Below are 22,050 nucleotides of genomic sequence, written 5' to 3' on the forward strand. Positions count from 1 at the left end.
CTAAATGTATTTTGTGTTGCCCAATATTGCTGCAAAACTATGGGTTCATTTCTGCTGAATGGCGAGAGGGTCTTGAGTTCCACTCCTGCCTTTTGTCCCTGCTCAGTTGCTTAAATTATAACTAAGTTGTCAGTGGGCAGCAACAACCTGTTCTGCATTCATTTCAGTTATTCACTGTATTCCAAATCTTGTTTATATCCATTATCACTTCACTGCCACAGTTACCCAAAATTTCAGTGCATGGGGAATTGTCTCTTTCATTAAAAGTCTGTAGATTTTAGAAGAAGTCTTCCCTGGCCGGCCATATAAAATATTGCACTTTGTAGGGTAATAGCATCCTTAAAGGAAGGAAATCCACCACATATTTGTTCCACACATTATTTATCCACAAACCACTGAGACATGACTAATATTTTTGTTCCTCTCCTCTGCTCTTCTTTCCAAATACTTTTCAAGGCTTTAGGAAATGAATGCTCCACTCTGCTTCCAAACTGCTCATAAATAGGTTTATGTCCTAGAAGTTTTATGACTTTTAGGAAATCTAATAAATATTTTGGGCAAATCTGTTTATATTTTAACTTTCAAAAATGGATTAGCCTGAATGCTATCTAATGCTTCCTGTTGCAAGGGTGTGGAATTGTCGCTGTATAAAAGATCAGTTAAATAGGGTTTCTGTCCTCTTATGGTATTACCAATCTTTTCTAAACTGGGAGCCCCTTGTGCTTTCAAAGGAGCCCAATGACATCTGAGCTATTGGCATGAGGTTGACTAAGATGACACAGGGATAATTATAGTTCTGTATATTTCTGGCATTGGAAGTCAATCAGGATAAAACTGAGGCATCAAAAAGGGCTCCAGGTGTGGGCAAGTGAGCCTCATCCTGAAATTCAATACAAATGAGAGATCGTCAGTCAAGCTGGCAGAACTTCACCTCACTGCTTCTCAGAGTGTGACATCTAATTTGAAGAAGATTGCCACTGTGCTTTGCTGTGGACATAAATGAATAAAGATTCCATCCCCTTATCCCACCAGCAGAGGAAAAAAAGATGGATATGGCTTTCCCAGTAAACTTTGGGAGCATGAGGCCTCTGTGCCATCTTCTCAAGGCAGTGTGAGAAGGCCAAATGGAGTCCCCAAATGGATTTTGTCTCGGGAATGGAGGCTTGACTCTACCCATGGCTGAGTTCTCTTTCACCTCTACCATCCTATTGACACCTGCACGAATGACACAATAAGGCAAGTCTTTCTGTTAGCCTATGTTTGCGCCGGAGCTGAATGGTTGTACCATACCACATGCAAACATCCCAAGGAATACGACTGGAAGTGATATTTTCAAAGGTAAAAGGGACTGTTCCTGAGTAACTGCTTTCAGAGGTTACCCAGCTCCTTATTACAGTGGACTTAGCTCAAGAGTACTTAATACTTAACTTGGACAGATACTTAATTTCAGTCAGCATACTGTAGGTACTGTTTGCTTTACATTTCCCAAGAAATCCTGCTTTTAACATCTGCTTATGGCAGTTGTTAGAAGTTCTGTTTATTCTGTTGAGTTTTCTGATGATAACAGGTGCAGCTGTTCTTCACAGTCAGCTGTGCCTCACACTGTTCTTCAACTTCAGTGGTTTGGGATGTAAATATTCCTCTCAGTGCCTGGCCAATTGCACAGAACAGACCTGCAGCGCCTCTTGACACAGGCAAAGTCGTGGGATTCAGTCTGAGAAAAAAACATCCCAAATTCAGGTGTCCACATGCTTTGGATATGGCAGGATCATTGCTGTAATCCCATGGCAGGTTTATATTCTCCAGTGGCAACACAGCCACACTGAAAACACTTCCTAAGGCAAGTACTTCCAGATTTTTTATGCCTCAAAGTGATCGGGCCCCAAATAAATAATAAGTTGATTAATTCCTTATTCTGACAAGCTACTGAGAATAGCCATCTAATTCTGCTGTGTCATCATAAAAATCACTCTTGCATGTAATGGCGTAGGTTTTTCTATATGAACAGAATTTAGGTAAGCTGATGGTGAATGCTTTGATACAAATGAGGGGGAAAGTTGTCTACAGAAAGTGGGGGTTTTATTTATCTTCCATTTACAGATTGTTTAACTCTTCCTGTTTGCTCCCTATTGCAATTACAATGCCTGCTGAGATTTACCTTTAATTAAACTAGACAGAGCCTGGAGAATTTGTACCAGTTACATATAGTTTTGAATAATTCAGCAGCTTTTGAGCAGTGCCTTTACTGAAATTAGAAATTGGAATGAAAGTTCTCATACAGCCCAAAGAAATGTTAACATTGGAGAATAAGGTTTTTATGGAGACATTTTTGTGTAAGTAACAGAAAATGGCAATAAAACTGAAAGGCCTAATCAAAAAAACAAACCAAAACAAAACCACAAAAAAACCAAACCAAACCAACCAACCAACCAAACAAAACCCTTAACAACAACAACAACAACAACCCAACAAAAAACAACCAAACAAGAAATGAAACTATAATTTAACTGAAGTCCAGGAGGCAAAGCACAGGTATTAAAACTGAGGCAGTCTTAGAGTCATCTGGGAGCACAAACAAAACAACTTTTTTTTAATTGGAAATACCTTTTTCAAACATTCCTTGTCTATGGTTTTCAGCCAACCCACAATATGAAGTGACTGATGCCCTATAAACACTCAAGCACGAAACACATCTGTCAGGTGGCTGAAGGAAAGAGGTCAAGCAGTTTGGGTGAGCATGCCAAAACGTTTCACCAAACATTGCCCGTAACTTGACTGTGAATCTGAGCTGACTATATTTGTTTGCCATTTTGGCTAGAATCAAAGTTTTTAGACTGGTTTAAAGATTTGAGATAGGTTGGATTTTCCTTGTTCATTCCTTGAAACCTCACATCATTATCACAAACACAGGCCAGATGCTTTGGACACATGTAGCCAACAATTCTCTCAGGCTGGGTTTTCTTTTAGGTATTAGCAATTCCATCCTGATGTAAAACTTATAGAAATTTGCTGTGTACCTGTCCCTAAAGAAAACTAAATGAACACAGTATAGACATGAATTCATGTGAATTCATTGACTTTTGGATACTGCTTGACCATAAAAATTATTAAAACGAGCTGATATTTCTATACAGCAACTTCAACAACATCCAGGCTCCATGTGGTATTTACAAACACACAATTCATCATGCCTTGACTACTACATTTAGAAGACAGTTGACATCCTTGAAAGCTTATTTACTTCCTTCAGGAATCTAATTTGTTCTAATAAATTACATTGTCTTTAAAACCTATCTGCAGAATGCATTTATTTTACTCTGAGCATGACAATTGTATCGCTGTCACCAGGGTGGACTTTGCCAGTGGAAACTGGAAGTCTGGTCTGCAGCAAGCAGTATGCCTGCTGTTTAAGCCATGAGTCCTGTAAAGAGCTAGCTGGCCTTCTCTTTATGATTTCAGACCTGTATAGAAACATCTGCTAGCAAAACACAACCATTTGTGGATGGATGAAAATAAAATTTCAGTTGTCAGCAAATGTCCGTTGATCCTTTCCTCTGGCTTCCAGACTCTGTAAAGCTGGAGCTGTCAGATAAGACAAAATGAATGGGGAGACATTTTTTTTTTTCCAATGCTAAGAGCACTGTGAGGTTGCAGGCTGTTTTCAGCTACTCACTCTTCTTATTCCTTACATCCTGTTCCCCTACTATTGTTTTTGGAGACTTTGCTGTCACTTGTAATGCTTGGTCCACAAACCAGTGCATGCAAATTTGGCACCTTCATGTGATATGGAGCAGGATGCTGCAGCCAGAACTGAAGGCCTGCCAAGGTAGCTCTTGTCCCTGGTATGCAAGAGGGCAGTGAGAGCAGGCCTGAGTGAAGAACTGGTATATCCACCACTGTTTGGGTCCACTCAGAATGAGAGACAGGAAAGTACTGAAAGGAGAATCTCCCATGAGTGAGCCAGAAAAATCTGGCATGTTTAACCCATGTGCTCCTTAAGCACCTGTTACTGTGCTTGACTCTGAGCGAGTGTTACAGTACTGGGGAGAGTGAGCTGGCAGATGCAGAGCGAATCCCAACTCATGGAAAAAAACAAATGTGTCATTGCATTAGTTTTTCTTTGTTACAGACAGATTGACCAAGTGGTCATCAGGCAGCATTTTCCAATTTTAAAACCTGGTATTACCAATGATACTGGTGTTCCCCTTCTGCAAATGTATTAGTGTGAAACAACATTTGCTGTATGAGAAAGTCAAGTTGTCCTGGTAATAAGCAGCTTGACGTAGGAGTATCTGTATCTCAGTTAAAACTCAGAGTGATGGTTGTCTATAGTGGCTAAACAGTCCTAACTGCGATGGATAGTGGTAAAAATATGCAGTGTAGTCCAGCTTCTTGACTGGTAATTCTTCAGCACATCCATTCAACTTTAAATCAGTGCATGTTCATTTGACCTGGGGAAGCAAGTTGAGGATGCCAAAGCTAGGGACCATGATATGGGAAAAAGGAAATATTTTCACTTTGGCAAGATTTTGAGTCCCTGCAGAAGAATTCATAGATATGTTAGCAGTGGTAAGACACTCAAAGCTGCTGCTCTGTGAACAATTGAAAAGGACAATCAGTGTTTTCCCTCATACAGCAAGTGCTGTGGTCCAAGGCAAGATAAACGAAAAATAATCAAATTCTGTGATCTGATAAAAAAATGAAGTGAATGAGAAAGGCACAAGTCATGACAGCTAGTTTTGTTTAGCAAAGATTACTAGGGCTTTTTGTTGGTGGTGGTTTTGTTTTTTTGCTTTTGTGCCTTTTTTTTTTTTTTGTGGTTGTTTTGGTTTTTTTCCCCTAGAAGAGCTTTATCGTTCAGTTCCTCACATGACAGAACCTTTCTGGTGGTCACTCAGTGTCCTTTTATAGTAAGGAATTGGTGTATGATACCCTATGGTGTGCTTAGGGAATTTATTGTGCTGCAGAAATGTGGAGACCGTAACACCTGAATGTTCAGAGAAGATTTAGGAAATTAAACTGTATTATTATGCTAATGTCTGTGCACCACCAGATTTCCTTCCAAAATATTGCTGAGGACATATAATCTGGGAAAAAAATTTTAAAATTACCAAATAATGGATTTGTATTTTTAATCAAGAAAAACTTGTAGGGCTTAATCTGGTAAAATAAACCTCTTTTCTTCTAACTACCTTTTATTTGTTGTTTTCCTACACCAGAGACCAGACACACACTAGGAAATTCACTGCTAGTTCCAAAATAGAATACAGTTGTTCACCTAGTGGTAAGAAGTGTACATATTTTTGAAGGATAAAATGTATACTTCATGTTTTTCAGTTACTCAATAAGGTTATTTATAGATCCACAGCAAAGAAATTATGTTGTTCAACTGAAACATCCCACAACTGACAGTAAATATCAAGCTTTACACTTTTAAAAAGAAAAAAGCTTTCCAAATATGACAAAAGAAAATTTCTTTCCCTAATGCCCACTATGTGTGGGAAGATAGATGAAGGATGTGTGGGAGCAGTGTTTATTTTGGTGATTTTTCCTTCCTCAGGCACCTGTGACAGCTTCTGCTGAGAGCCTTCAGGGAGGCTGGGGAGAAGGGAGATATTCCTTCCCTGCGTTGAAGATAGAGAAGTAGGTGGTGGGCTTAGCAAACGACCTGTTTTGGACTGTGGGTGGGGCCAAAGGACATGCACAACATTAGGCTGAGTCTTGTTTCTGCCTCTATGCTTCTACTTGCAAGAGGAAATCAGTGATTTCTGTTTCCTTCTGGGGCAGAAGCTGTCTTGTTCCATGAGTGTGCAGAGAAGAGGTATCAATTTGAGCATCTCTGTGCCACAGAGGTAATTTTTCCTCATTGCTGTGACACGAGACATCCATTTTAAATGTAGAGCAGTGGTAAAACTTGCGTCTTTGCAGAGCTGGACCCTGCAGATCCAGATCATGAGCCTGGCAATGAGTGAGGAGGTTGCAGCCTCCGGGATACTGTGCTGTCCCAGACAAGATGGGGATGGATCAGATGGATAACTTCAGATGGATATTTTCACTTTCATCCTCAGAACTTGGAATTCTAGTGACTCAACAACTGTAAAATGTATAGTGTCAGTGCTGGGTTTAGGGGTATTTATTCATTCAAATTTGTTTGATGCCAAAGAGCCATTGGAAATAATCCATGCATCTCCCCTTGCAGACAAATTCACATGAGTTTTGTTTACAAACTGAAGAAATGGTTGTTATTCATGCAAAAAATATTACAGGTGGATAAAAGGCTTTAGTGCATGAATCATGAGGTCATAAAATACCATGTGGGATGGGACCTCATGGATCATATGGTCCAGCCTTTCTTGGCAAAAGCATGGTCTGGACAGGATGGCCCAGCACCCTGCCCTGCTGAATCTTAAAAGTGTCCAATACTGCGGAATCCATCACCACCCCAGGGAGATTATCCCAGTTCTTGATCATTCTCACTGTGAAAATTTTTCCAATAGTGTTTAATTGGAATCTCCCCAGGAAGAGCTTGTAGCTATCACCCACTGTCTTTTCCATATGACTCCTCAGAAAAGGAAGTCTCCATTTTCTCAGTAGCCACCCTTTAAAAACTGGAACATGATGATAAGGTTTCCCCTGAACTTTCTTTATTCAATACTGAACAAACCCAGTTCTCTCAGCCTTTCCTCATATGGCAGGCTGCCTGGTCCTTTTATCTTTATTTGTCCCTTCTCTGGATTCTCTCCAGCCTGTCTGCATCCTTTTTTGCAGAGCAGGGACCAAAACTGAACACGATGTTCCAGATGTGGCCTGACAATCACTGAATAGAGTGGGACAATGACTTCTTTCTCTCTGCTGGTGATGCCCCTGTTGACCAGCATCCTGTTGGTTTTCTTTGCTGCAGCAGCACAATGCTCACCCTTGAGCTGTTGTCCCTCAGGGCCCCCAGGCCCCTTTCCCAGAGCTGCTCCCCAGACAGGCAGATTCCAGCCAGTGCTGCACTCCTGGACTTTGCTTTCCCAGGATCTTACACTTGTCCTTGCTGAATTTTACAAGCTTCTTGTCATCCATTCTTCCAGCCTGTCCAGGTCTTCCTGCAGGGTGTCTCTCTTGTCCCATCCCTGCTCTTGATTGCTATGCATTTCTGGATGCTTCCTGCTTGTTGCTGGAAAAATTTCCCAACTACATGAAAAAAATCCCAATGATTCAATGGTACCTGTGTGTGTAATTGTAACCCTGGTAGATAATAAGTATTATAAATATATGTAAATATAGTGCATATATTTGAAGAAAACCAGGATCCTCTTGAAAGAAATTTGTGTGCAGGAAAAAGAGCAAAATGACTGCAATAATATTCTATATTTAAATTGAGAGAACTATTTGTAATAAGTTTATGGTAAACAGACAAGAGAATATCACTTTCTCAGTTATTTGAAATATGCAGTGTGTTTCGAAACACTGACTGGACCCAATTGTGTTTATATTCTGTATTTACAGTCTACAGAGCATTTTTGAAATGCTGATATGGAAGCTTTTGTTTCATTTAAAAACCAACTTGCTATCATCAACAAGTAACCTGAGACAGAGTTCTTGCAGAATACAGCACCACATTATTAAAATTGTTAAATTAAAATTAATTAAAATTATTAAAGTTATTAACTTACATAATGACTCAGTTTAAGAGAAGAATTTTTCTCAATGCATGTGCAGCAATTACATATTTGATAAGTTTGTCAAAAATCACCCGTTTGATGGAAAGTTAAATTTAATCCAAAACCCAGCCAGTGCCATCTTCTTCAAAATCAAATTTGGAAAAAAAAATGAAAGGAAAGAGGAATAAATAGCATTATTCCAATTAAGGAGTGAATACAGAGGGAATTTAAAATTTACTCCATCCTACTACCCTGTTGATCTGAAATGCAGGGGTGTTGGACCATTCTGCTCTGGTGCTGTAGAATAAATTAGTTTCTAGAAGATGAAGTTCAGATGTTCCCATAAAAATATATTAATGTACAAAGTGTACAGACATGTCAGATGTGAGATACCTTAGTTTTTGTTCTGGCCTTAAAACTGTAACATTTACATACTGTAAATAACAGGTATTAATGTTGCAGTGCTGCAGTTAGAAACCAGTTGTGGTTGGAGCAGGGATTTTTTTTAATAGGCTCCTAATTCCACTTTCTTTTCATTGCATTCATTCTGACAGAAAAGAAATTATGTTCATTGGTGTTTTACAGATTTTCAGCCACTTTTGAGATCAGAGTCCATGCATGGTGGGTGGATCAGCTTTGTTACTATTTGATTGATGTAAAGAGTGCTTTCATTACATCCATGGGTTCCCCAAAGGTTTTATTAAGGACATTCTTTCCTTTTGAAAAATGTACTCAGGAACAACAATTGAAGATGATTCAGGCTTAATAACATGAGAAGGGCTACAGAAAAAACAAAGGCAATAGCTAGTGAAAATCTATTTGGAGAATGTTGACTTTTTCTCATGCCCTTGGGCTGTATGTTCAGAAAGTATCCTTTTCTCTCACAAATCCCATCTGTCATTTCCAATTTCTAAGAGAGGGTCTGGCAAGGAAATGTGAAGAATCTCATGAGTGTTAGAATTACTGGTGTTGTACAATGGAAATAGAACAGATAATTTTTTGACAGAATAGATTCATGTCAGATAAATGCAACTCAGTTAAATTGAAAGTTGCCAAAAAATGCAATAAAAACACTTAATCAAGATACATCCTTGTGTTGAAAGAAACGGATTTCATAATATCAAAACATATTTATCTCTGTAGCTAAAATGTTTAGTTAAGGTTTGTAATTTCATTTTTTTAAAAATTTTGGCCTTGTACTGCACTAGCAGCATGATATTTATACCACAATATCAGAATGTAATATTTAGTATACAGTGTATAAACATTTTCACAATGTAAAATTTTAGGGTTGCTAAACTAAAGATTCCAAGGTCCTATATTTAGATTTGTTTGACACATTGCAGGGAAGTTTTTAAAATGCAGACTAGTTTTTCCTTCTTTCTGCATCTCAACAGAATGTCAGGGTATCAGAAATTCCTAGAAAATGTTATATATTTTGTGAAGGTCTAGTTAAACTTAATTTATGTTAGTCTTATCAAGGAAAAAGACTTCAAGAGATGAGTGAAGACCAAACAGTTAATGGTTGATTATTAAATGAATTGTCACCAGCTCTGAAACAGAGGTCTCAAGCAGATTTTGAAGCTGGGGAGCAGGGTTGTTGTTCTCCACTTATGTAGTGTCACCATTTAGTTCTTCGTGCATGTACATCAGGATTTTATTCCAAAGCATACACAGTACCTGATTTTGCTTTCTGTACACAACCAGTCTAAGACCAATATGAAAGAAGAACTCAGCCATGTATTGAGTAATGATTGATTATTTAGCATATTCATCGTGCTACTGGTATATCCAGCTCTATCTTTGGTCAAACAAACCAAAGGCAAACCCTCCTATCATGAGACATTGACAACTGCTTTTAAAACCTCAACCGTAAGGTGCAAAACCATTTCCAAATACAGGATAAGGCAATTAATTCCCTTACAAATTGTATGTATGAGATCTGATAATTATGTATTCTGGCCACACTTATGGGGATGTTTACAACTACCACCTGACCTCACATGGATGGCAGAACCCACACTTACTGCAAAATGAAAGAAACCTACTTTGAGACTTGAGATATTTTTGTAAGACTAACTATGTTTTTATGAGACCAGCAAAATACTAAAGAATTTCTCGTGACTGGAATAAAGTTTTGGATTTGAAGAGCCAGAGCCATTACAGTTTCTGCTCTGATCTGTAGTGCAGTGCTATTTTCTTTCAAGATAGGAATTTTTATGCTGATTTGTAGGATGTGCCCCAGTTTTTTGTGGCGAAGCATTACTGTGGATGTTCTGACCAGGGAAGTGGTTCCTTTTCCTGGTGATTCTGTTACTGTGTAGTCCCAATAGTATGAGCAGAAGCCTAAAGAAAATAGTAGGGAGAACTGTGCAGTTAAAACTGGCTATAGAGTATGGGGAAGATGTTTTCATTTAAGGGAAATTTTAACATCATTGCTGTCATAGGCAGGAAGTCCTTTCTCAAGGTCACCAAAGAGAAGTCACAGGGTGGTTGAAATCCTCCCGCTGCCAGAAGTGAGGAGCCCCTGCCTGTCCTGTGATTAACCTGTGTTAGTCACAGCAGCAGTGAAGCTTGGCAAAAGCAATGAAGCCCTCGTTATTCATCGGGACAGAACAATTGAAAATGACAAAGAAGGGTAATAAAGAAAGTTTTCAGCAGCAGCATTTCCCATTCATCACTGAGCTTCCTTTCATCTTCTTAGTCTTTTTTTTTATTTTGCCCAATGAGACGTCTTGGATTCTGTAGTTTCATCTTTGGGGACACTACTACTGCAAACGATGGATAGTGTTCTTATTACATTGTGCAAACGGGCTTATGACTCTACCCTGAGCAAAAAGTGAATTAGTATGCAAGATGTCAATACAGTGTTAAATTAAACAGCACATAGTAATGAAAGGCATTTAATTTAGTAATGCTAAATGAAATCTTAACTGAGCAGAACTGATTATTGTATAAAACAGAATGGATAAAAGGCTTGACTCATCCATTGCCTAGACAAATCACTTAGAAACATGTGGGTTAGCTTTAGAGCCATTCAGACAATGTAAAAGCTTATTTGTAATCTGTTTGTCAAATAAAAAATGGGGTTTTATTTGACTCCTTTGTAAGCTATTAAGAAATATGATGCGTTGCCAAACAGCTTAAGATAAGTAGCAAGAAGGCAAAAGACTTGCCTAGTGGCAGGTGACAAATCCAGAGTAGGGCCAGGAAATAATTTCTGGTAGATTGTTTGTCCTCCAGAAAACGTAGTTTTGATTGACTTAAAATTTTTTGTAAATTCCACTCAAATTCAGCAAACACTTTTGCTAAGCAAAGCTAAAGAACACAGGCAAAAAGGGAGATGCTGAAAGCAGTTTGTCAAAGTAGGGTCACACAGAGGTTTAGACTTTTTCTTCAAAGGCAACAAGAGTAAGAACATGGTCTCATCACTTCTGAAAGCAGTTATTCGAACACCAAGGGAAGAGGAAATCACATTTGATGTTCTCCTTTCTCTGATCTATGGTGGAAATGTTTATAGATAAAAAATTACTTTCATCACCAGAAATTTGCATGCTTTAATGCTTCCACTCTATGCTGGCTGTGCAAGCAGGATGCCGGCCAGGAAATACCACATCCTTTGGTCCCTGACTGCCTTCCTGGCTACAGGCAGGACTGTCACTATCCTAGGAGATGGAGGGAGCAAGTCCAGAGAGCCTGCAAACTGTGGGAGTCACTGTCAACAAGGGGCTCTAGGGCATCCTGCCACAGCTCTCAGTCCTGCAGGATTTAATGAAGTCAAATGACCACAGGATGCCTCCAAAGGTAATTGCATAATTGTGAAAATATGAACTCTGCCTCTGCTTCTGCCTACACACTTTCCTCTCCTTCATCTTCTACCACTCACTGAAAGAAGGAAAATTATAGCTGTATTTACAAGAGCCTCTGAGAATTGCAGGCTTTGCTGAAGCCTGTATTTTTCTTTCTCCTGCCATGTTTTCTAGAATCAATGAAAGTCTTTTACTTTTTATTTCCGTTTCAACACATTGATGAAATGTTTTCTGGGGTTTTTTTTCCCAACAGGTTTTCTTTATAGCCTTTTCCCATTAGAAAATATTACATATGCGTTCTTCTTTTTTGAGCACACATATAGGAGTACTTTTGACCATATTTACTATTAATTATTTGATTATATTCCTCATTTTGATTGGACACAATAAAAAATATTAGTTTATACAAAAATTACTTCTATTTTTTAATGGTACACATTGAATTGCTACACATACTCCTCTTTCAAAGAATTAGGAACAATAGCTTGTACAGAGTATTATTAATGATCATTCAAACTCAAAGCACAGTAGAGGGCTGCAGTGTTGAATTTTTTAAAAGAAAACACATAAAACCACATTAAAATTCTCTGCCCCATCAGTCTTAGATCTGTCTTTCTGTCTTGGCTGCCAAAACTTAGGAGACAGTCTGCCCATTGCACCTCCCTCTCTGCTGACACGGTTTTGGTCTTTTCTTTCAGTCAATTATTGGTAAGGATACCATTGGGTAGTGATGGGAATGTTCACCTTTGGGAAGGCCAGGCCCATCACTTCACCAGAGCCACCAGCAAGACCCTCTTACAATACCATTACATTTATCTGCTTACCTACCCCAGTACCATTTACATTTCTCTGCTGGGCCTCCCACATTCAAGCTGGCTCCAGGGAGGCTGCCAGGCAGCAACACCAGCATGTCATGGGTCCTGCAGGAGATTATTTACAGCAAGTCATGATAAAAGTCAACAGTGGGAGTGCAAAGGCAGACAGTCAGAGCTGGGAAATACCGAAGCTGAGATCACCCATGCAAACTGCACTGAATCACCTTGAACCTATTTACTATGATACAGCCCCTAATTACATGTGCACATGCAAATTTTTGGATCATGGCCATACTCAATGTATATGCAATTCATAATTTTAAAGTCATTGTCTCTGCAACTGTACTAAGTCTTTTCACCTCATTTTTTGCTTTTTTTCATACATGCAACCACATTCAAGGATTTTGATGGCCCTGTTTAAGGGCAAGAAACAGAATTCCAGTCCTTTGTCAAGACACAGGGATGCTGTAAACAAGCCAAGGTTCTTAAATCTTTTACAGCATCTCCAACTCCCATCCTGTTCATGGCTCAGTGATAGGCTTAATTTGAACCCATCTGTTAGCTGCTTAAAGTGAAGGTTGCATTTTTTTAATTTAATGTCATTTACATTAAATCAGAGATTTGGCTGTTCTCCTGAATGGCCACTTAAGGCAGGTCTAATTGTCCAGGAAAACAGACTCATTAATGTCAGATGGAAAGCAAGGCCAACTGAAATTTGCAGCTATTACCAGCTCTTTATTAAGGTATTAATTAAAAGTTCTGATACAATAAACGGACTATGTATAAATTTTGAACTTGAAAAAAAGAACAAAGTAGCTAAGAGAGGGGAAGATGAACTGGGAAAAACTACTTTGAAATAATAATCTTGGAGAAATATGTAAATATGCTGGAAACAGACATACATAAAACCAGATTTGGAAGGTGAACATATCTGTTATGGTCCAGATATCCATCTCAGTTCAGACATTTCATAAACTCTTCTTAATATAACAGTCTGGAGGAAGTCTAATGTATTGAGAAGCATCATACAAAGCACAGAGATGTATTAAAAAAAGTAGACAATTTGTTTCTCTAGCATTACAGGGACCTTTCTTTTACCATACCAAGGGACCCAAAAGACTCATCTGTTGCTAGAAATAGCAGCAGTGGGCAATGGACATGTTTCATGCTGAAGCTCAGATTCATTCCAGTAGTTCATGGCTACACATACAAGACACACATGAGTGCTGGGACCATGAGGTGCTGCTGCCGCATCACAAAGGTTTCCTGCAGACAGGCAGTGCCCACAACCCTCCTCTCCACAGGCACTTGTGTTATAGTCCACGACAAGAAGTCATGCCCAGTTGCCCTTCAGATGTGCTAGGGAGGTGCATGAGGTTGGTGCTGGTGCTACGGCAGTACCACCACATCCATGCTGGGAACCGCAGCGCCCATGGGAAGGCAATCCGTGTGTTTTTGATGTGTCTAAACAGCTGGCTTTATTGTAGAGTATGTTATAAGGATAAAAGAGGGTGTGATTTGAAAACAGATTTGAAATATTGAGCTATAAAGGATAAACCAGCATGTTGCAGTAGCTGGATTAATTTGCCAAAGAGGATGTGCTGGATCTTCCAGTGTGGTTGTGATGTTGCTGCATTAACCAGTAGAATCCTCCTTAGATTTGGAAACCCTACAGCAAAATTTTTTCCAAATCTCTTACTGAAGCTGGCTGTGGTAAAGTAGTCAGAATAGCTGCTCTGGATGACTTGTTCTTTCTGAAGCCCAGAATGACATCATTCATTGCTTCCCTTCCTTCCAGGTTATCTGCTTCCAATTTCTTGTGATTGGCATGAAGTAATTATATGGTGCTTTTTCCATACAGAAGCTTGTACTGTCAGCTGTAGAAGTGGTGTCCATGCAACTGGGTATAGTAACTGGCTGAAAACTTTATCCCCACAATACCCCAAGGAAGGAAGGAAGGAAGGAAGGATATTTCCATTCCCCATCCTCCTTTAGGTCTCTGATTGACTTTTCTATAGTACATCTTGATGACATGTTCTTGTCTTGAGCAGCTCTCCGTAGTCTGCATCTAGCTGAAAATAAGTGGTGAAATAAGGGGTGTGTTACATGCTGAGATCTCTTGCTGGATCCATCACAGGTCCAGTACTGCAAGTGTCATTTAAAACCCAAATATGACACAACAGAAGTGTGTTAGAGGGTTATACTGAGTATAAGCAGATTTACATGTGCCTAAGGATGTCTCTGGGCATTGAGGCAAACTGACAACTGGTCTCCATCTCTTTTAAGGAGTCCTTTTAATCTGGTGCTGCCTGCAAATGCTCTGTTGGGAATGCTCTCTGATGGCCACATGATGGCTAGGAAATGTCCATGTTAGCTGGTCAGTGTGGGCTGGATCTGTGCCAGACATGCTTTAGCTGTTTCTTACTTGGACAGTCCTAGTCAGGTCCCTAAACTTTCTTGAGCTTGCCCCTGGTTTTGAGAGAAGGGAGAGGTCAGATGGTCCCAGGCACTGCAGGCAGGGCTTGCTCAGTGCAGGCAGGAGTTGACTGCATCACAGCCTGATTGCAGAGAGGCTGTCCAAGTCCTGCCTCTGAATTAAGCACTCTTCTCTAAGTGGAATCTAATCTTATCTCCCTAAGGTTGGCTCCTAACCCATTCACAGTCCTTTATGTACCACTACTGCCCACAGCTCCATGGGGAACAGCTCACTGCATCTGAGAGGAGGACAGAGGTGCTGGCTGGGATTCAGGAATGTGGTATGAGCCAGACTAGTGCTCAAGGGGAGCAATCTCTCTTCCCAGACTGGCACAAAGCCACTCAGGGGTAAATGTCCTTTCCCAAAAAGTGGTCAACAAGGGAGCCAAACCTTCAATGTCAGCATCTCCTGTGGACCACTCTTACTGCAGGTCACTGTGGGTACTCTGTGGCACCTACATCTGTCATAAGGAGCCAGTGTCACTGGGGAGACACTTTGAGCTCCACCTACACTTTGTGGACCAAGCCCTGCTGGTGTTCAAGCCCCAGCCCTGGGACATGCTGGGCATCCCTGCTGGGGCAGGGGCAGCATTTGATGGGATTGCCAGCAACCCAGGAGCCCTTCTCTCAGGCTACAGGGCTTGGTGTCCAGCTCGGCCTCCTCCTCCTCTTCTTCCTCCTTCTCTTCTTCTTCTTCTTCTTCTTCTTCTTCTTCTTCTTCTTCTTCTTCTTCTTCTTCTTCTTCTTCTTCTTCTTCTTCTTCTTCTTCTTCTTCTTCTTCTTCTTCTTCTTCTTCTTCTTCTTCTTCTTCTTCTTCTTCTTCTTCTTCTTCTTCTTCTTCTTCCTCCTCCTCCTCCTCCTCCTCCTCCTCCTCTTCTTCTTCCTGCTCCTCCTCCTCTTCTTCTTCTTCTTCTTCCTCCTCCTCCTCCTCCTCCTCCTCCTCCTCCTCCTCCTCCTCTTCTTCCTGCTCCTCCTCCTCTTCTTCTTCTTCTTCTTCCTCCTCCTCCTCCTCCTTCTCCTCCTCCTCTGCCTTCTCCCTGAAGGAGTCTGTCTGAACCACAGCCAAAACTTAACACAACTGTCAGCTCAAATCCATGTGTTGTTCTCTCTGAGCCAAAGAACCAACACAGAAAAAAAAAAATGCTACGTATTTCTTGTTGGGTCTGTAGGAATTCAACTGCCAGCACATATCGCTTCCAGCAGACACAGCACAGCTTGACCTGTTCTCACAGACAACAGAAGTTGAATTTAGAAACCCTAATAATTGCAGCAATCTGGTCATAAATGAATTACAGGGCAACAATTATCTACTGAAAATTTTAGATTAGAGAAACTATTGAAATTTTTAGATTAGAGAAGCTTTATTTTCATGGCTGAAAAATGAATTAGTGAAATGAATGATCTGCTGCAAATTATTCTTTCTGCTCCTCTTGTTTGCTGCTCTGTGATACATCTGATACAAAACATTCATCAAGCAAGCCTGTGTCACTCTTTTCAGCTATAAAAACAAGGGTTTAATTCACTACGATTTCCCTGACCGATCTTTGGATCATTTACATTTGCCCAAGTGGATTTAAAATGCTACCAGATCTCTAACATTTCACAGGCACACTGAAAGGTGTAAAGAACTCTGAAAAGGTGCAAGACGAGGGAGACTAAAGCACAAGGATTTTAGCAGCCACACTAAGTAAAGTCTTTATAAGGACTGATCTGGCATTTCAAAAATAGTTTCTTCTCAACCTTTTTGAGAATGTGCTGAGATTTATCATCTGAAAGGAGCTGATTTCACCTTTCAAATGGAACAATGTCCTGTGTGCCTTTTTGTAGGTATTTGTTCTGTAAAATGGATGGGGAGGACGAAGAGGGGAGAGAAAAGCCTTTTTGGAAACAAAGGTTTCTGTGTTGATCGTGCTGGACCCTGCATTGATTTCTTATCATTACCTAGAGAAAAACCAGAAGGTCACTGGAATGAATTGTTGGTCAAAGAAAATAGGATCTGAGATGGTTAAATCTGAGAATTTAAATCTACAGAACATGTTTCCCTATGCTCATGCAGCGTGACAAAATTTGAAGCCTAACTTTTCCAGATCTTGATTTTGCTTTGCAAGATTGGATAAGTAATCCCGTCTGCTTTTTCCCCCGTGCAAGCATGTCACTGCTATTGGCATCTTAAAATTTATTTTGCTAGAATCAAGTTAGTAAGCAGAAAAGCCACAGGTGGGTAATTATTTATTGATGAACCCAAAAAACCTGAGGATTTTTCCAGGTCTCCAAAGTATTTCTTTTGTCACAAGAAACTTGCAAGTCTCAGTAAATTTATATGTGCCTGGAAAAAAAAAATCTGATGGACTTCTTGTATTATACCCAAACTATGCAGCAAACTCAGGAGCACATGAAGGTGACACCAGCCTCCAGAGATTCACAGTATGACTCAGGTGTAGACTAATAGATACTACTCTCTTCTTGGGACCTGATATTCCCTTTTCCTGGGTGTGTGATGCTATGAGCACACTCCGTATCAAGATGATGTCTGGAGCACCTCTTATTAATCACTCATAAGCTTCTGAGCAGGAACACTGCATCCTCACCATGGTCCCCCTCGCTGTGTGACACCAGCAGGAGGACAGCAGGCACATCACAGATCTCACCTTTCTCCCAGGATGGACACAAGCCTGGAGAAGCAAACAATGAGCTGGATTTGCCCCTCTATTCTCCTCTACCAAGAAGCTTTTCAGAAGCCAGTAAACTGGAAAAGATCATAACTTGCTTGTACAGATCATTTTGCTGTGGCCAGAAACAGTTCACTTATGAACTGTAGGTTTTCCTGGACCCACGAAGATGAACTGTAGAGTCAGATTTAACAATTTAAGAGCAAGGTGGTAGGTTTTCTGTGTGTAGAGGTCTGGGGGAAAATGTCCATCAAATCCTGGAATTCGGAGGAAACAAAGTTAAAAGGAAATTCTTGTTATTCTACTTCTACTTTTAAAGAGCTGGATGAAGTACAAAACACTGCTTCTGGTAAGGAGCAATCACTAAGAAATCATCATAGATGTAAATTACTCAAAGCCTCCTCAGGCTCAGCTGACTACAGGTCACAGAAACTAAAACTGAGGACCTGGAGCTTTGGGAAACGTGCACAGAGTGCAGGGGAAATTTTGCTCCACATCTGCAACAGAAAGTTTATGGTCTCTGCTTCTTTCTAAAAGACACCAGTACAAATCCAGATTAACTCAATGCCCTGACACAGGACAGAGATGCTCTAGAGTTGCTCCAGTCCCACTGAGTGCAAGATTTATGCCATAACTTTTGGTTATTCCCGAAACGCTGTAATGCTTCTTCTGGCTTCTGCCCGGAGAAAATATTTGTGTGTCTCTCTGCAGCTTTGAATGACTTTATACACTAGTAATCTTTGCATGTGATTAAAAAAAAAAAAAAAACACAAAAAAACCAACCAACCCCCCCCCCCCCCCCCCCACGTTTTAAAACCTCCTTAAAGTTCCTGGCAGTATAGAAACACATCACTGTACCCCTGGGCAAGCGTATAAATAGCTGGGAAATGCTTTCTGTGCATCTGGTGCTTTGCTGTGTTTCACCAGGAGAGGGTAGAGTTTGGAAAGGACTCCTGGCAGCCTAGGCTCCCTATTGTGCTGGGAAACAGCGAAGGGAAAACAAGCACAAGTTTCTCCTCTGCCTGTTTGCACCGACTGACTATGTGCGAGAGTCAGCAGATGAACTCTGGAAGACCTTAAAGTAAACAGAAATCGGAAAGAGAAACAAAATTCAAAAGCAGCTTTCTAGGGAAATCTGTGGAATCGAAGGGAGAAGCCGCGGCAGTCCCCGTGGGCTCACCCTGCCGACTGTATCTCTGAGAACTGTCACTCACTGCACGTTGCGTTAATCAGAGCTCAGGATTTATTTCTCTGCCGTGACTTCCAAGCTGTGAATAGATATGACTTTTAGAGAGAGAATGGGACCTGAAAAGACTCTCGAGCACTGAACAGAGTGGTGAGTTTTATTAAATGGTTTCTTCTCTTTCCAGTCTGCTGGAGCTTTCTAATATCCTGCTTGCAGGCACAGCAGCCCGATGACTTGTCTTTTCCCTGCAGCTTGTTGCATTCTTCACCAGGCTTTCTCGACCGCAGGTTTCTATCAGTAACCTTTCCCACAAGACTCCAGGTCAGTTTGGTGACATTTGTAGCAGGGCTGGTTCAGTGCTGATTTGCTTTCATGAGAGATTAAAACCACAAAGCTGTGAAACCAAACAACGGGCTAAAAATCAACCAAAATCCAATACAATTATAAAATGGCAGGTGACTCTAGGTTTCCAGATGTGGACACTGATGGGTCAGAAAAAAGTGAAGAAATGGAGATTGTGGTCAATGTCGGTGGGGTAAGGCAGGTGTTCTACGGAGATAACCTGAATCAGTACCCAGAAACACGGCTGGCAGAGCTGGTCAATTGTTTATCGGGGGGATACGATAGCATATTCTCCCTCTGTGATGACTATGATCCTGGAAAGAGAGAGTTTTACTTTGACAGAGATCCAGATGCTTTCAAATGCATTATTGACGTGTACTACTTTGGGGAAATTCACATGAAGAAAGGAATATGCCCCATATGTTTCAAGAATGAAATGGAATTTTGGAAAGTGGATCTGAAATTTTTGGATGACTGCTGCAAAGCTCACCTAAGTGAAAAAAAAGAGGAACTGGAAGAAATAGCTCGAAGGGTGCAACTCATTCTGGATGACTTGGGAGTAGATGCCTCAGAAAGTCGCTGGAAAAGGTGCCAAAAATGCATCTGGAAATTTCTGGAGAAACCAGAATCATCCTATCCAGCTAGAGTGATTGCTGTACTGTCCTTTCTGTTTATTTTGATCTCCTCTGTTGTGATGTGTGTGGGGACCATCCCAGACTTGCAGGTGGTAGATGCAGAGGGGAACCGTATGGAGCACCCGACCCTGGACAGCATCGAGACCGCCTGCATAGGTTGGTTTACCATGGAGTATGTGCTGAGGCTGATCTCCTCTCCCAACAAACTCCACTTTGCCCTTTCTTTCATGAACATTGTTGATGTGCTTGCAATACTTCCTTTCTACATCAGCCTGACCTTGACCCACCTGGGAGCCAAGCTGATGGAGCTGAGCAATGTCCAGCAGGCCGTCCAGGCACTGCGCATCATGAGGATTGCGAGGATTTTCAAGCTTGCACGGCATTCCTCAGGCCTCCAGACCCTGACCTATGCCCTGAAACGCAGCTTTAAGGAGCTTGGGCTGCTCCTCATGTACTTAGCTGTTGGAATCTTTGTCTTTTCTGCCCTAGGTTATACCATGGAACAAAGCCACCCCGAAACTCTATTTAAAAGCATCCCTCAATCATTTTGGTGGGCAATCATCACCATGACCACAGTTGGATATGGAGACATTTACCCCAAAACAACACTGGGAAAACTGAATGCTGCCATCAGTTTTCTTTGTGGAGTGATAGCGATCGCCCTCCCCATCCATCCCATCATTAACAACTTTGTCAGGTATTACAACAAACAGAGAGTTTTAGAAACAGCTGCCAAACATGAATTGGAGCTGATGGAACTAAACTCTGCTGAGGGGAAAACTGCAGGCTCCAGAAGTGAACTAGAGGATCTTTCAAGGGAAGGCAAAGACGATCCTTTTTATAGCAGCCGGATAAAAGTCTCCCACAGTGACACCTTTATTCATCTCCTGTCAGAAGAGAAAAACTATAGGACCAGGCTTCAAAGCTGCAAATAAACTGTGAGCTGTTGTCAGCACTAAGCTACAGATCGGGACAACCTGACAATCAGCTATGGAAGGGACTCGCAGATCTGTCAGAGTTGGGAGAGAGCACTGCTTTGCTTTTCCAACATGAATATAAATCAACCCCATGGCTTCTCCATCAACAGTTGGTAAGACTTTACTGTTATTAGCCCAAAATGAAACAGTAGGACTCCATTGAGATCAGACTGCTTACACTGAGTGTGTTCTGACAAAAAACATTTGTAACCATTTGAGAGACTGAAAAGTCCTTCCCGATCCGTAACTGTTCAATGACCCGAATGTGCAACATTGCCACATCAGAACTTTGTACCTGTGACAATAAAGAGCAGCATCACACAGATTGTGTCTTCCAGACTCTCTTCAATGCCTTTGCAGCTAGGGGAACTGCTCCTTAAAAAAATTAAAGCAGCCTCTCACTTGTATTAGATTCAGGCTTACAGCAAAATGTTACAAGCAGTTTGAGCCTAGAGATACTGAAAGTATCAGCATATACTGTGTGCAGAACATTAGAGTGAATAAATGGCTTTGTTTTGTAAAATGTACTTCGGGGTCAATTTTTTGGTTTGGTTTCTGTTCGTCTTTCCAGAAAAAGTGTCATTTTCAATGGGACATGAAACTATATTTTGAGCTGAGATGCAGAACAGAATCAATGTATTTTAAAGAGCAAATTTAAAAATATTTGTTCTAGCTATTAATTACAGCATGGTTTATATATGCAGAGATCTTTCAGGAAGGATTTATAATTAAGTAGCTTTTTAAAACTGTAGGCTAAATCATGGTATCTTTAATTCTCTACTAAATCAAGGGAAGTTTATAAGGAAGTTAAATTGAGTAATTCTAAATAAGAAACTTTAACTCTTTGAATGTAAACGCACCGAAAGTTTTAGTAAAAATAGTATAGTCTCCAATTGATTTATGGTAAAAATATCTGGCTGAATAAACATATTATTTTGTTATTTTTTTAAATAACATATCCTTCCCCTACAATAACTACATGACTTTGTAAATGTTAGTTTACAGAAGTAGTAAGCACTAATCATTATCTTCTTCATTAATTAATATACTAATTAATCAACAGTGTGTAGGTACTATCCTTTCCAAAAGTAAGTGCCATCTACGTAAGTCTAAATTTGGTTGGTGTAAAACTGTATGTGTAATAGGTCTGGTGTGTACCAAAGAAATCCACTGAAACTAGGAGTTATGTCAGCTTGGAGGGAAGGAGAGCGCTGGCACACAGACATATTTGCATACACTAGAAGTAGGATCCCAAGGGTTTAAAAGGCTAGAGTGGCTATCTTTTTTGTTCCCTTTTGTGCTGAGCAGCCCCTTGCCCAGGTGAAATGCAGCAACATGAGCCATGACCTATCCCTGGGCACCTCATCCAGGGCCCAAGATCCTCCTGCAGGTCTTTGGGACTTTTTTCCTAGGATGTGGGGAAGCAGTGGGCCTGTGGCATCCACCCCACAGGAGCAGTGACTGGAGGGGCACGGAGCTGAGGGATGTGCTTT

General features: G+C 40.7%; 1 protein-coding gene across 1 annotated transcript; it reads left to right on the plus strand.

The window, feature by feature from the left end:
• Nucleotides 1-18,365: 18,365 nt before the first annotated feature.
• KCNF1 (potassium voltage-gated channel modifier subfamily F member 1) lies at nucleotides 18,366-21,463 on the plus strand. The gene has a single exon (XM_066180559.1). The coding sequence runs from the start codon at nucleotides 19,052-19,054 to the stop codon at nucleotides 20,513-20,515; it is 1,464 nt and encodes a 487-aa protein (XP_066036656.1). The 5' UTR covers nucleotides 18,366-19,051; the 3' UTR covers nucleotides 20,516-21,463.
• Nucleotides 21,464-22,050: the final 587 nt, after the last annotated feature.

The sequence above is a fragment of the Chamaea fasciata genome, unplaced genomic scaffold (genome assembly GCF_029207755.1).
Source record: "Chamaea fasciata isolate MVZ Bird 193981 ecotype frontalis unplaced genomic scaffold, bChaFas1.0.hap1 SCAF_3, whole genome shotgun sequence".
In the NCBI taxonomy this organism is placed as follows: Eukaryota; Metazoa; Chordata; class Aves; order Passeriformes; family Sylviidae; genus Chamaea; species Chamaea fasciata.